Source organism: Lepidochelys kempii, chromosome 2 (genome assembly GCF_965140265.1).
Source record: "Lepidochelys kempii isolate rLepKem1 chromosome 2, rLepKem1.hap2, whole genome shotgun sequence".
NCBI classification, from domain to species: Eukaryota; Metazoa; Chordata; order Testudines; family Cheloniidae; genus Lepidochelys; species Lepidochelys kempii.
The window spans coordinates 88,296,755-88,312,854 of NC_133257.1; the positions used below are offsets into that span (position 1 = coordinate 88,296,755).

The 16,100-nt window shown below is 37.4% G+C and overlaps 1 protein-coding gene across 9 annotated transcripts in view; it reads left to right on the forward strand.

The window, feature by feature from the left end:
• PTPRM (protein tyrosine phosphatase receptor type M) overlaps window positions 1-16,100 on the forward strand; it is an 832,874-nt gene that overhangs the window by 564,399 nt on the left and 252,375 nt on the right. For all 9 annotated transcript variants that reach the window (XM_073331568.1, XM_073331567.1, XM_073331560.1 and 6 more), the window contains 2 exons: window positions 9,785-10,058; window positions 11,158-11,194. In XM_073331568.1, the coding sequence (XP_073187669.1) occupies window positions 9,785-10,058; window positions 11,158-11,194 (311 nt within the window). The remainder of the gene's footprint in view (window positions 1-9,784; window positions 10,059-11,157; window positions 11,195-16,100) is intronic.

A 16,100-nucleotide genomic window follows, 5' to 3' on the forward strand; every position in this document is an offset into this window, starting at 1 on the left:
TCAAAGTAGTTTTTCAATATCTTGTGGAAACCTGATAATTTCTCCATTTATATTTAGAGCAATAATGCATATCACTTGCATGTGCTGTACAAATATAGGCTAATTTTCACAAAACACTTGTAAATTACAGTCCTGGGCCCTTAAAATTTCTCTTCTATGGGGATTTTCTGTCTTGTAGGATGAATTTTATTGTATGACATGGAGTTTTTGTAGAATAGTTTTGTAGAATTGAAGGGCTCCAAGGTTGAATGTAGGTGGATGAGTTTATTCATGCTATATAGATAGGAGAAAAATGAAGCAAAGGGGCTTGCCCAAGGCAGCAAAGCAAATCAGTGGCAGAGCTGAGATGAGAACTGAGTAGTGGTTCCTTACTTCCAGAATCAGTCCAGCAAACCCTGTTGTATACATTATTTGTAAGGGTGAATGAAATAGAAAAACTCTCATTAAAATAAAAAAAAATCTAAAATTTTCCACTATCGATATTTTGCAAAGTAATCAGGCTTTTTAAGAAGGCAAAACCACATTTGCTTCAGTTCTGCAAGGAGCATCAGCCTGAGCTGACAGGATTAATGAAGTTTTATTTTGGGCTCATTTTATTTGTTTTATTTCATTTACTGTGACCATTTTGGATAGAGTGTACAATGTTTGATGTTTAATTATAATTGGTATGTCCTTGTGTTTGTTACATAATTTAAATTATTGAATTATGATGACTTGAAGGGAAAAATTTAAATGCACAGATAAAGAAATCTTTAAATTAGTTAAGAAAATATCAACAGAAAAGATCTTTCATCCAGGGATAATTTACTTGAAATTCTATGCCTGATGTGAAGATTAATAGTAGATTGCCTTTTAGGGAGCTCTCAGCCTGATTCTAATGTCCCAAGTTGTTCTTTTATTATCCAAAACCTCCATAACTAAAGGATTTTTTTCACCCTGCCCTTTGTTCATAATATGGGACTGTAATTGAGTTCATATTTCTCACCCAACCTCTCAGCTGTAATTAATATTTTATTACATCAGATTTTATCACTAAATAGCCTAGCAGCAGAGTACTGAGTGTCACATGCTCACAAAAAAGGCAGGAGTGACTTATTGATGCCAGGCAAGTTCCTTATAATGAGTTATGGTTGAGAGAATACAAAATACATTCTCAGTACCCAGCTAATATTCCCAAGCAATGTATGACTTATCTTATTTTGATCAAACCAGGACAAAGAAAAATTAAAGTTAGGAAAATGGAATATTCAGCCAAGTGGATCTATTTAGGATATCAAATATGTGGAGCACCTAACAAAATTGTCTGTGCAAGACCAGGTATCTGTTTTCATTATTACATTTTATGGACAGGACTAGTATAGGTCATATACTTTTTGTACATTTGAGGTTTTCTAAGCTGTGTTAACTACCTCTACAGTGTGAGAAATGTAAAAATCTGAACATTGAGTGTTCTGCCTGTTGTTCATCTTTGAGCTGGTGTAAACCAGAATGAAGGGGAAGGTGTTTTTAATAAGGATTTGAAAATGTAAACTGTTTTTTATTTATGAATAGTAGTAAACAGGACTGGGGAAAATTGAGTCATTTTTGTTGCCTGAAATTTAACAACTTTGGTGATCAATGGTTTTCATCATAAAACCAACCACATACTTTGGGCATAATTGACATTCCCAGCTCAGGGGAGAGTCTGCTGAGGCACTAATATCTGTATCTCTGCTGTGAATAGGTGATTGCTGAAAAAAGTCAAATTAAAGATAGAGGTCTCTGGCAGAACAGATCAGAAGAAGCTCTGTGCTTGAGAATAGACTCTTAATTCTTTGATATCAGCACAAGTATCCACTCCAAAATGTATAACTGCAATAAAACTTTCTTCTCTTTTTATATTTGTACACCAACTGGCTAGCCCACAGGATAACGGTGTAAGGCGTAAACTTTCCTTTAGGCAAAGCTGTGTGAGGGCAGTTTGTAACTGTGTCTCCACAGCAATTCCTTCCATGCTTCTGCCTTGTTTCCAGGAGAAGTCATCTGCTATAGCCCCTGAATAGGCCCTGACCTACCTAGGGAGGTGGTAGAATCTCCTTCCTTAGAGGTTACCTAGGGAGGTGGTAGAATCTCCTTCCTTAGAGGTTTTTAAGGTCAGGCTTGACAAAGCCCTGGCTGGGATGATTTAACTGGGAATTGGTCCTGCTTTGAGCAGGGGGTTGGACTAGATGACCTTCTGGGGTCCCTTCCAACCCTGATATTCTATGATTCTATGATTCTAATGTTGGATGGATGGTCTAGTGGACAGGGAAATGGACTGGGATGCAGGAGACCTGGGTTTTCTTTCTGGCTCAGCTACAGACTTCCTTTGTACTCTTGGGCAAGTCACTTAATCTACCTGGTGTCTCAGTTTCCATCCACAAAATACTTCACTGTCTCACATGGATATGTGAGGATAAAAATAATGATCAAGAGGAACTCAGATATAGGGATGAGTGCCATATCATTTAGCTTAATAGATAGATTACCAGATGCAGATTACTTCCACTTCTCCCTCATTCCCTAACATGCCAGCCAACAAAGCTCTGCTTTGGAGAGTATTGGCTCCATGAACATTCTTTTCTACCCCTTCCTGGTCCCCACACACCTGAAGCTGTGATAGGGGGAGGTTGCACAAGGGAGTGGGAGCAATCTTACGTCCTGCACAACCATGTACATTTCGGAAAGCCCTAAATAGCTAAAGCCCACTCTGTTCTACTTAGGGTTCAATCCTGCACTCATTAAAATTAGTGGGACTGCTCATGTGCTTAAAATTAACTGCTTACATGCTTTGCTGGACCGAGGGTAAAGCGCTCATCACATTGTGGGATTGAGTTCTTAGCTTGTATGTAGTCTGAGTAAAAACTTTAGAGAGGTAAAACTAAACAAACAACCCTCACTGACTTGCCTACTTAACCTGTGTGCAATTGCATACCAAAGATAATAGTACATAAACTTTCATCATTGCATTAAAATAGACAATTACCTTTGATTTTTAGAACAAGTAATTCTATTGGAAGGTAGTAATGCCACATTATGTTTCACTTTGTGAGTAATCACCTGTCTCTCTAGATCAGCATCTGGTAAGAGTTCTAATGTTCTCATACCAAAAATTCCATTCTGCCCTTGTCTGTGTGTAGGGATTACAATGCCTTCTGTGCCAAACCATATTGGAAAGACTAAGGTGCCTGATAAACATAAACAACTTTAATGTCTCCCTTAAGAGGAAAAAGTGTGTGGGTTTTTTTAGACACAAAGCACAAATCCAAAAATAGACTGGTGTTATGTGTGTTAAAAGGGAGATAGACCTCAGGGAACTATTTGTGAACTAGCAAGTGGACTAGCAGATGTGAGGAGCCCTATGAATATATTTATTGAGCAGCCCAAAAAGTATTAAATAAGTCATCCTGGGTACTATTGTGGGAGTAGTTCTTGGGTAAACTTCCCAAGAAAATCTTTTGAAAAATATATGCCATGGTGCAGTTGTAACCCACACACTTCCTGAGTGTGGTGTTCTGTCCCATCTAGTGGCACCGAGACCACTTAAAGAGTGATAAATGAGTCTACTCTACAGCCTTAGCTAAGAGCCTTCTAGCTTTTAGCTCATGCGGTAGAGGCTCATGCACTAAGCTCCAGAGGCCCCAAGTTCAATCCTGCCCGCCAAAGGGATCTGTCAGCATTACAGGGCAACAGAAAATCTATCCCAAAAAGTACACATTTCCCTGATACTTGGGATATTGAGGTACAAGGAACAAAACCTTTAGGATTCATTAGCAAGTGTGAAAAGCGCAAGCCATGTCGAGGACATCTGAGTGGCTCAAAAGTGATTAAGGGGACTTGAATCCTTGTGACCTGCGTTCTTTGACACCATCCTCTTCCTTCAGGTGAAGAAAGAAAGAATGAATGAGAGAGCTTACCTTTACCATAACAAAGCAAGAGTATGTGTGCTCAGAAGGTGGGAACACTATATCATAAAGATATAGTATTTGTATGTCCTTCTTATGAATATATAATTGTGGGGAGAAAATGTTTATTTGTTGGATAATAGTGATAACTACACAAGGAGAGCCTAAACCAACATAACATACATTATTAAAGGTTACCTGCGGTAGAAAGGAAAACAGAAAGAGAGAAAGAAAAGGATTTCACCGCTTCCTGAAGCATGAACTGGTCGGGGTTCCCAGGTGATGGTGGTAGCTCAGGGTCCTGAGTGCAGGAGGCAGGCAGAGCCCCCAGCACGATCAGTCAGGAGATGGAGTCTCAGTGGAACTGATGCAGAGGTTGGGTCCATCCATCAGAACACTTACTTGGGCATAGGTAGGGGGTTTTGTAGAGAAAATACAATGGTTCAAGGGAGAACACTAGATTTGTTTATGGGTAAACTGATGACTCAGGGGTTTTCTTTAGGCTATTCAATAGGAGCTGATCACTCTTGGCTATGGGTGGTGTTTTCTTCCAGGGAGCTGACAGTGCAACTAGGCTGCTTCAGTATTTTGGATATCAATCAAGGATTCATTACTAGAATTGGTTTGATAACTGCTGAGCTGGGTGTGTGCAGGCGTAGGTTCATTAACATCTGGAGCAGAGATCCCCCATGATGCAGTGCTTCCCTGCTTTTCTGGTCCCAGAGTTCAGTTCGGTTCTCTGTTCTCCATTCCGTATGCTAATGAGATGAATCCCTGTCCCATCTTTCATGCAGATGAGGCTAGGGGAGTTGTCTCTGTTCTCCATTCTGTATGCTAATGGGGATTTCTTAATCTTGTCACCCTTGTCAGGAGGGGTCTAGGTGTGTCTCCCAACGCCCTTCACTGCTCTCTGCAGTCCTTTTCTCTGATTAGTTTTGGTTCAAGCAGAGACTGGTGGGGGAGGGGAGTGTCTTCCATGAGTCAGAGAGGCTAGATACTGTGCCCTGGTTCCCCAAGAACACAGAGCTGACTGGTATCATCTTAGGGATTGTTCAGGGTCAAGATCCTGCCATCAACTTTGAATCCTAGAAAGTCTAAACTTGGAAAAGGGGCTAATATAAATATTTCTGTATTTAATGAAAACCTTAAAATTCATGGCAGATGAACTGTGGCCAGAATATGCAGTCTTCAGAACTCCTCTGACTCTTCTGTAACTAAGATATCATCTAAGTAAATAAGCATTTTCACTCTCAGGGCCCTTAGGAGATGAATAATTGGTCACACTCTTGTAATGAATGCCCTTGTAGCAATACACAGGCAAAATAACTTTACTTTCCACTGATATAGTACTCCTCTACAGGAGAACCTTAGGGATTTCCTGTTTGTATGCATAGGAAAGCTTTGCTTGGATCTACTTTTGCCAGAAAATCCCCTTTGTAAACCGTGACTTTTAAGTCTTTGAGACTATCCATGCGAAACAGTTTGGCAGTCATAAAAAGACTTAAGGGTTTTGTATTAAAAACTAGATGCATCCCTAGTGGACTTGGGGCTGTGAAGATATAGCTTATTTAGGCCACCTGAGAATTAACTTTTGGCAGTATCTCTAGGGTCTCAAACTGAGCCTTCTTTTATCTCCTCAATTACGGCTATTGAGATATTTCTGCCTATGACTCCTCGCACTATAATGTAGGTGAAATATACCGTTAGCCCTCTGACACCCAGTGTAAGATACAGGGAGATTTAGTCTTTCCCAGATTTGAATAAAACAGTTCAGCTTTTCTGCTGTTGCCTGTAACTGCACTGGCCAAAGATGAGGAAAGACTTGCTGCAAATGACTGCAGAGAGGCTGCCTAGAAGGGGCTAAGAAGGTTTGAGTTGCTTATTTTACAAGTAAATAAAAAAACACTATTTTCCTGTACCATCGTTTTGTTATAGTGGGATCATTCTGTTCAAAACTCAGCAGGTGATTAGCACTGAATAGCATATTTTTTAGTCCCTCTCCTGCTTGTCATGGGGAACCAACCATCCTATGAACACAGAGATATGACCAAGCCTATGGAACCTGTAACTTCTGTAAATCATCTTATTCCTCTTTTTACTTCAGACATACGGACAACAGTGACAGGAATTTAAAAATGCACATCTTCAATTACAGGAACATCTTTCTTCTCAACAGACAAAAATCTGATCGATTCAACCCGTTGAAAACATTGAGGCAGGTTAAGAAATTGGGAACTGACATTCAGTAATAGTGATTGCTTACGCTTTTTAATTTGTAATTACTTTGGACTGAACTGGAACTGGCAGTTCCATAGCTTTCAGGTGACATAAAGCTCGACTGGTAAATTTTAAAGACTTGTATTAAGGGTCCGTAGTTTCATACTAGTATAAAAACTGCTTCCTTGAGTAGAATAAGTACAGAATAAGTTTGCCACTTTGTAATATAATTTTATCATTACGATTTGATTGATTATGCCTTGCTAAGCTTTAAGGCCCCTGTTTGGCAAGGTACTTGAGTACATGCCTAATTTTAAGCACATGAACTCACATGCTTAAATAAAAGCATGTGCTTAAGTACCTTAATGAATTGGGACCCTAGTTCTTTATTTCAGTCTTCTGAATATTGTCAATAATATCAGTTGTTGTGTTTAACCTCTTTCTCTTACTTCTTCTTATACTTGATATTCGGTTTTCATTGGTAACATTTAGAAATTTAGGAGAAGTTTTGAGTGTCTACTTTAGTTTAAGCAACCCAGAAGTCAATAAATTTGTGAGAAGCCAAATAAATTAAAATGATCCAACCAATAAGTATTTTATACAATACCCAAAAGGCCACACAAGACCATAATGTATCTAATTTAATTGTTTAAGTTTGGAACCTGTTTGGGGGTATTAAAAAAAATCAAAATTGCAAGAATTGTTTTTCCCACATTTTTCAAAATTGTACATAACATTTGAATCCTCAAATTAAAGAAAAATCTCAGATGCTCTTCTCTAGATTGAATATCATGTCATTCTGCTTAAAATGAGATTTTGAATTCTACTTACTGAGGCCTTAGAGTCTTGTAGTAGAAAAGCATAGCACAAACTAAACTTAATTAAATTTCATTCCTCAAGAAAGTTCCGTTTTAGTTATACCAATATCTAGTATATTTTTTGCACTGTCTACTTCAGTGTAGGTTTTATTTTCATATCACAGGTAGATAGATTGTATTCGAGTTAAAATTTGGCTGTATGAATGGAAAAGGAATAATGCAACATTAAACAAATGGAAAATATGACTAATATATTAGAGGAAAAATAGAGTTCTGATTCAGTGCTTACTCAGTTCACTAAGATTGAACCTTAAGATCCCTTTTCAGCATTAGCAATTCAGTTGTTACATATTAAAAGAAAGCAGTTTTAACCGTAAGATTTTGAGCAAGGTTTTGGATTATAATTGTAATTGGTGACTTTATAAAATTCGTTATCAAGATGATCTCATTTATACAAATGTAATACATTACTCATAAAGTTCTGTCAGGTTGCCATTGACCCAGGTGCTTATAATGTGTTAATTTACAACAGAGAGACAGCAATGTGTGGCAACTGGGCAGCAGATAGGATTTAGATATTTTTCATTAGCACTTGGACTTTGATAAAGGGGAACAGAAAAGAGCTGCTTGACCTTTCAGTTCTTAAATTATTAAAGAGCAAATAGATTTGAGGTCTGGATGCTTGCAAATCTAATTTGTCTTGTGTAAGGATGAAATGACATTTTGGGTTGGAAATTGCTCCAGTCAACTTAGTTCTTTCTTTAATATATCTGAAGATGAATAGATGGAAAGCATTGAAAATGTAATATACATGGAGTAGTGCATGTGGTATAACTAATACGAACTTGCCAGAGTAAAGACACATGTGAATGACAATTTTGTTTCTAAAACATTTAAAATTTCCAGTTATAATTGCTGTGTGGAAAATGAAAAGAATATTTATTTTAAACAAAACTCAAGCAGGCATTTAAAATTATCTTGGCCCGAAGTTCTGGATTTCTTGGTCCTGGACTTCTGCAGAAATAGAACTGTTAGACTTAAGGGCCAGAACAAGTGTAAGGTCCAAAGCTTTGCAGTCCATCAGTAACAGCATATCAGACATCATTGAGAACCATGGATGCTTACCTTTTGAAATGGTATAAGGCATGAATTTCTAACTTCCAAGTAGCATAAAGCAATGATCTCTAACTATAGAAATTCATATCAATTGCTAAATCATGTCAGAAATTAAGTTGAGGGAAAAGCAAGATTGTAACCAGAGTCATGTGATTTTAAAATGTGACCAACTCTCAGTAGAAATCCTTTGGTGGTTCAATACAAATGTTTGCTGGTCCAGTTTAAAAAAAAAGTGCTGGTCTTAAACTAGTAATCAGCTGTTTGGGGCAGGGACAGCACCTAAAACAGTGGGGTCCATTATGAGGATCCCTCAGTGCTATAGTAATAAAATTATTAATAATCAGAACAAAATATGGTATCATAATTTATCAGGGAGACTGTACCCTCCAAAAGCATATGTAATGTTGTGGCTTTGTAGCAATTACATACTTGAAATGTAATTCATGTGTTAATACATACAAACTACACAAGAAAATGCCAGTCAATTATTACATTTTAGTTACCCTAAAAATACTCTAGCTAGCCTTACCAACTCTCTTCCTGCAATCTATGATCACTGTCCTTCTCATGGAGATGGATAATGATCAAGAGTCATTAGTCCCCAGGGAAGCAATAAAGTTACAACCAAATCCTCTTTAGAGAGATGGGTTTCACATTTGAGAAATTTAGAAGCACTGTTTTGAACAATTATAAGAATGTTATGATTTCACTGTTTTCATGTATATTCAGAAATAATGTTTCCTCGGTTCCTGTTTGAATGTCCATGAGCTTTTACGTTTGAGGAAGACAGGCAGTTTCTTCTAGGCCCTGATTCAACAAAGCACTTAAGCACATGTTTAAAGAGAAGCATGTGTTTAAGTCCATCTGTATTATGCAAAGCAGTTAAACATGTGCTAAAGTGCTTTAATGAATCAGAATTATGACGATTATACAATTATGAGAATATATGCACTCACTATTAACAGAAAGTTTATGCAGAATTAGGCAATTAGACTATTTAGAATTTTGTTTCTGTTTTGCATTAGTGAATGGGATTTCGGTTTCCCCACTGTTATCAGAGTTACAAAATTTCAAATATAACTAACAAAATAAATGTAAAAAAACTTTTGTATTTTAGCCATCAGAAAATATATTCTTTTTCCCGAATAACAGTCTGCTACCAAAATTTTAAATAGATTTTCACTTTATTATGTATTTCATACACAATTGTAATGCCAACAGTTAAGCAAATATGATTCCTTGGCTGATTTTTTTTCTATTTATCTCGCCTTTCTTTGTCCGTATTGATAGTTGTGCTTTTTTTTCAAGCAAGTTAACAGGTTAAAGGATTGAATCCACAGCCTCTTATCTACTATTTGTAAACAAAAAAAATACTTGTTCAACATTTTAATACTCATCAAATATGTTTCTATGTATGTTCCAACTAGGAAGTATTCTGTGTTGTTTGTCATATAAAAAGTCTTAGATATTCACAGCCAATTTTATTTTCCAAAGAGAAATGAGGTTATTTGGGAGGAGAAGGGGATGTGTACTGTAAATTTATAGACCTGAGTATTGACAGTGTGTTTTTATGTCCTTTGCCTTCAGCTGTCATCACCTTTTCCATAAATATTTGTTGGTGTGCTGATGTGATTTCATAATGAATTGGCTGATTCAAATGTCTTAGAATAACCCATATTTTCTCTCATTCTTTCTTTTCCAATTTCTTAGTGTCTATCAAATAGTTGTTGAGGAAGAGCGCCCTCGCAGGACCAAAAAGACAACTGAAATCCTGAAATGCTACCCAGTGCCCATTCACTTCCAGAATGCTTCGCTTTTGAACTCTCAATACTACTTTGCTGCAGAGTTTCCAGCCAACAGTCTTCAAGGGGCTCAGCCTTTTACCATTGGTGATAACAGAACCTACAGTGGTTTCTGGAACACTCCTCTTCTACCTCATAAAAGCTACAGCATTTATTTCCAAGCTGCTAGCAGAGCCAATGGGGTAAGTCTTATGACAGGTATAGTCTTATGCAATATTAGTGTGTAAACAGATTGTTGGTTCTGGACTGTGTATTGTTCAGTGTAGTTGCTAATGAGAGAATGAAGAAACCATGAAATTTAACAAGTTGAGTTTAAAAAATAACAGTGTTGCATGATAATTAAGGACGACAGAAAAGGGAAAGGAGGACACCACATACTTTTGTCAATGGAGAGTGGGCCTGATAGCGCATCATTGCCAGAAATACCACTGTTCTGCTTTATTTTCATTTCTTACTAATGCTTCCAAAAGTTGGCTGGTGTTTCTGTTTAGCTGCCTTTTTTAAAGAGGGAAATGCCGTGGCTACTTTGGTGAAGTTCAAGCCAAACTTGATTACTGTTTCAATAGCATATGTATTCTTGGTCTGTCCAATCATATTACCTTGGTTTATAATATTTTGAACTTCCGTTTTCACTTTTGCTTGTCTTGACTGAATTAGAAACAGAAAAACAGTAAAAGAAAAATAAGTAGATGGAACTGAAATGAGAAGTATGCACAAAGGCCCTTGGAGATCATGTTTCATCTGACTGATTCTTCCTGGATTGTTTTTCATTTCCTGAGCAGACGTACCCTTCAATTCCTGATAAGCTTTGGCTTTCTCCGTTGACAGCCTAGAAATGTTTTCTGCCAGATACCATAATGGCCACTTTTTCACAGTACACTGGCAGTACAGAAATGTGAACACCACTGATTATTTTCTTTCTTAAATTGTCTAGTATGATTCCTAGTACTGTACTTACTCGTAAGAAAAAGAAAAATCTCCTAAAGTCAATGAATAACCAAAGAAAATATGCTGCATACATCATGTCCTATACGTTTATTTAATCTTTTAGTGAATGTTAAGTGAAGTTTTGATGGCACATGGCCAAGTGTATTGTGTTTTAGTTGTCCATACCATGAAAAGTGCATTGGAGTCATTTTGGAGACTGTTAAACGTGTGATCAAACACACAGAATGGACAATTTTCTTAGATCTTATCAACAGTTTAAGAATAGAACGATAGATGGTTTTCTTTGCTTTGGATACAGCACAAGAAATGACCTTTCCTCTTTATTTGACACAGGAAACCAAAATTGACTGCGTCAGGGTGGCCACAAAAGGTATGATTAAATTGAGTCAAATTTTCTGGATATAAATCTGTTGACCTCTCTTTCATACATTTATGCCTTCCTCCAGAAATGTTTACTTGGCTAAAAAGACATCTCTGAACCTGACACTGTATTTTAAAGTAATCACTCACATGTCTAGCTGAGACTTAGGAAGTTTCCTACAAAAGCACAAATTTATTGTACATTTTTAGTTGCCTACATGAACAAGTGTTCTTTTTAAACATACTCTGTGGTTTTTATATGATCTCAAAATAAGTATTTTTGACATTTGTATATATAATAGGACTGTTAAAGTGCTGATAGTAGAGTACCCACTAGCTGTTTGCACACATGAATAGTGAAAAATTACCCTTTCCTTATAAGCAATTCTGGTGTTTGAATTGCTTTATAAAAGAAAAGTGGAGGGTGTTCACAGACCAGCTCTTTCTACTGCAATGCCAGTACACTGTACTGCCCAGTAGGAGATACGAGTTCAGACAGCAATAGCTGTAATCCTGGTCCCCAAGTAGAAAAGATTAGTCATATTGCTCAGGTGATATGCTTTAGCTTTGGAGACTGGGAGTGGTTTGTGTGTATCTGAGTATAGCCACATTTCTTTAGTACCTCCACTGGATGACAAGACAGATCTGAAAGAAAATTTGGGGGTGGCAATTTAGAGGTGGAAGGGTAGAAAAGGGAAGGGAAATGTTGCCTTCTAGTTTGGGTGCCTGGACAGCCTGCAATAAAAATATTTCATAAGCAATTGGTCATAGTCCGTTTTTGGAGGATCACACATCTCGGGTTAAGTGACTCAACATAACCTCATGCAGAATCAACATGAGGAGATTTTACAATTCAGCAACCACAGGTGTCCTTTTTTCACCATACCTAGATAAGGTAGATGAGACCCTTATTATTTTGACATGAGAAATGTCAGCATGTAGCGCCTCACATCTGTGCCTGAAAACTTAAACTGAGGGTGGACTGCCAGCCTCCCTAATACAATAAATGGAATTTTGGTCACTTTTCTCATCTAGTTCCCAAATATCTGGAAATGAAAAAAAAATCCCTAGTTTTCAAGTTACTGAGCCCATTGCTTAGTAAATAATTACTAACTTTCAAGTATCTTCATTCTAAGCAGATGAAATATAGAACAACAGATGAATTCAGTGGAAAGTAAAACACTAGACTGTTCTCCAGTAGCATACATGAATCCAGCAATTGATTAAGTTACACCACAAATCATGATAAACAAGTTTTTTAAATTATTTAGAGATTTTTATTTGTAATTGCTAATGAATGTTCAATCATTTGGACCACTTGATGGAATATTTGTAATGCTCATTTTGAGATGAGAATTGCTTTGTGCAATGAAATTGCTTTCATAGCAACAGACCATTTCAAAGTAATCTATTTGTTGAAAGGGACATGAGAAAATGGAGCTCTTATTTTAAACACATGTCAATTTGTTTTATGTTTTGAAAACATATTTCTGAGTACTTTGTAATATCTTTGTCAAGCCTATAAGATTGTTAGAGAGATAAGAGGTGAGGACTTTGAAACAAGAATTCCCCATGCTGGGCTTTGCAATCCTAAATGTTCCAATTTCAATGAGGTGCTGCTGTAAAGCATTGTTTCCTGTGCCACTAAACTTCTGATGACATAATACAGAGCAATTTCACTCGTTGCTCAAAATGACATGCAGAGTCTGTTTATATTTTAATTGTTCTATCTGTAGTTTAAAGGTCAGATTATGCCTGTATCTGGCAAGGTTGCTTAAGGAGCAGTGAGCCTTTCACCCCTTGGGTTTCCCACAAGTGCTAAATAGAATAGCAGGACCCCTTATCTTTGAGGTGCAAATCATCTCATTTGCCACGGGGAAGAAGGGGGGCCATGACCCCACACCCATTCCCCTCTATACTTGTCTGCTGACTTGGTTGACCGTACGCTGGGGATCTGTGTGAACCATCCAAAGGGCTGGTGCAACGTGTACACTTTCCCTACTCTGAGGAAATGAGAGGCCTTTATGACAAGAGGCTCTATCTCTGACCGTGATCTCCCTGGGTCAGTAAAGCTTTATACTGCTTGTAACTATACAACCTGATGTGATTATTTTAATGCATATAAAGTGCTGTTATTAGACAATTATAGCTGTGTTCTGTGGTTGTGTTGCTATATGTATTACAGCGGGCACTTGTGCTTCCCATAGAAAAGGTTGCAAAACAGTCTCCATTATCACATTTGTTTTAACATATTCCTGACTTTCCAAAGCATTTGTATTTTGGGCTGAAATCATCCTTAAGGACTGAAATTTGAAGATTTTTAAAGATAGAGCAAAATCTCTTCATTCATTAATCATGAATATAGGTGGCAGAATCTGGTTCTTAAGTGAGACCTAATGTTGCAACCATTTATAGTTCTTACTACCCTGCAGACTGTCATATACTTTAAGGCCCTGATCCCGAAAACACTTGCATATGCACTTAACTTGAAGCACATTAATAGTCCCATTGACTAAACTCAGGCTGCTGATGTGCTTAAAGTTAAGCACATATTAAGTGGATCAGGGCCTGTATCATAAAATGTATCCTGTAAAACCCACTAGCTGTGCAGTACAGCCAAGTTGCTGTTTTTCTCCTAAATTCCACCCGAGTAGAAAGCTTCTGCAGCTCCACTCTGTGGAATTTGAGTCGTCCAGGGAGCATGTCAATATACTCCTCCAAATTCTCATTAGCCCAGGTTACCCACTGATCAGCTGAGCCAACTGGTTTTGGCAAAGCCACCTGGTTGTCTACACTCAAGGAATGTAGCCAGCAGGTTTTGAAGTCTGCACCCATAGGAGGAATCCAGGACTTGATTTGAGCATGGTCTTTAAAGCCTTTTAGTTATTTCCCACCCTCCCCCTGGTTGTCTCAATTTAATATTAGTCAAAAGTTTTGTGTCCCCCTCAAGACATTCGTGCAGTTGGAATTGTGGTAGAACATGGATTGAGTTTTGCAGTAGTTAATCCATGGTATGTTGGATGCTTTTCTCATTTTTGTACACTTTGTGGGAAAGGTTTCTTGCCCTGATCCAGCAAAGCACTTAATCAAAGACTTAACTTTAAGTACAGGTAGTCCTGAATGAAATCAATGGGACAGTGCATGTACTTAAATTTAAGCAAATGTTCAACTGCTTTTCTGAATCCAAGCCAATGTGCTTAGTACCTCACATGAACAAGCTCTGTAGAATCACTGAAATGTCAGCATAAGCAGGAGAAGAAAATGTCTTGTGTGCAAAATATCCTTTTACTTGAAGGCTTTCTACAAAAGATGGCCTTAACCCTGTATAGCCATACCCAGGTCTATTCTGATGCAGGTTCTATGTCTGTATCTGGATAATACTTGGTAATTCCATTATTTTAAATCCTCAGTGCATAACAGTTGAAACAAACGTCTTGTAAGCATTAGCTCTTTACAAATGAAACCGATAGACTTTCAGAGATCATATAAAAATCTTGATTGCCATGATTATAATGTTGTTTTAAGATCAGCATACTGGGTTCTGTATAACTGAAGCGCCCAGTGCTGCTCCTTTAGAAATCAAATGGAGCCTTGCCACTGGCTGCGCTGGGAGATGGACTGGGCTCCCTGTTTCTTTTTATCTGAGTACGGTGAAGAGTGTTCTGGTGCTGCAAAATAAGGCTTTTGTTATTTTTATGACTATTCAAAGTGCATACAAATGTGAGGACTGAAGGGGTGCCTCCTATGTGAGATGAGATAATTAAAATAAAAACAGGATAGATTTTCATGCAGGTAACAAAAATGGCTTTCATATGTCTGCTCTTTCTTTAAGCTAAATGATGATAAAAATCTGTGAAGGGGAGGTTGAAAAACACCAAAACATGCTAACTATACAATTATCAACATTGTGGTGATTCTTGATTATATTAAGAATGTATTTCCTGCTATGACTTGTTACAATGTCTGAATAGTGACCATTTTGGCATCTCTTAAGAATCCAATTCTCAGACCAAACAGAAAGAGAGGTTATTATTCTGCTCTTGCAACATTGGGAGGCTTTCATTAATTATGAGAGAGAAAAGGCTATTATAATATTTTAAATCCAATAGCAACAGTACTCTAGTAGCTACTAGCAGCACTGTGTTGCAGAGGGGTATTTCAAAATATTATGCAGCAGCAGTTTTGAGTTTAATTGTCTACAGATGGTTGATGATCTATTTTCCTCACTCGTTGCCACATTTCTAATAGCACCCAGGCTGTTCTATGTAAATTAGCGATCTTTCATATAATCTTATCTTTAATTTTCCAATATTTTTCTTTGCATCATTTTCCAGCTGCATCATGTCGGATCTGACCTTTTAATTTTTTAAAGTATTTCTTAATCTATATGTACCATACTGTGCTTAACCATTTAATGACAACCATAGTGCTTCTGGCAAACAAAGAATCAGAAGATTTCATTGTGAACCAGAGTAATACTTATCTGTTGGTACAGCCCTCCAAAAACAAACACCTGCCAGGAATAGTTTAGGTATACTCGGGCCTGCCTCTGTGCAGGGGCCTTAACTAGATAACCTCTTGAGGTCCCTTCTTCCGTACATTTCTGATTATATGAAGAAGAGTCAAGATACTTTAGGTGTGTAGGCAATTCTGCTTTCACCTTTCATTGTTTTAGTGGGAGACTATAAACTTGTTTAGGCCCAATCTAGCAACTACACACATTTAACTTAAAGCATGTGAAAAGTCAGTAGTACTGCTCGCATGTGTAAGTGTTTGCGTTTGCAAAATTAGGACCTCTATCAGGAAGATTCAGGAAAAAATGTGTATTAACTATAATTGAAGAATATTGTACAGGAAAATGATATTTTAAATAAACAGAGGAAAAATGTACTGTGAAAGTTTAAAAAGCAAAAAAG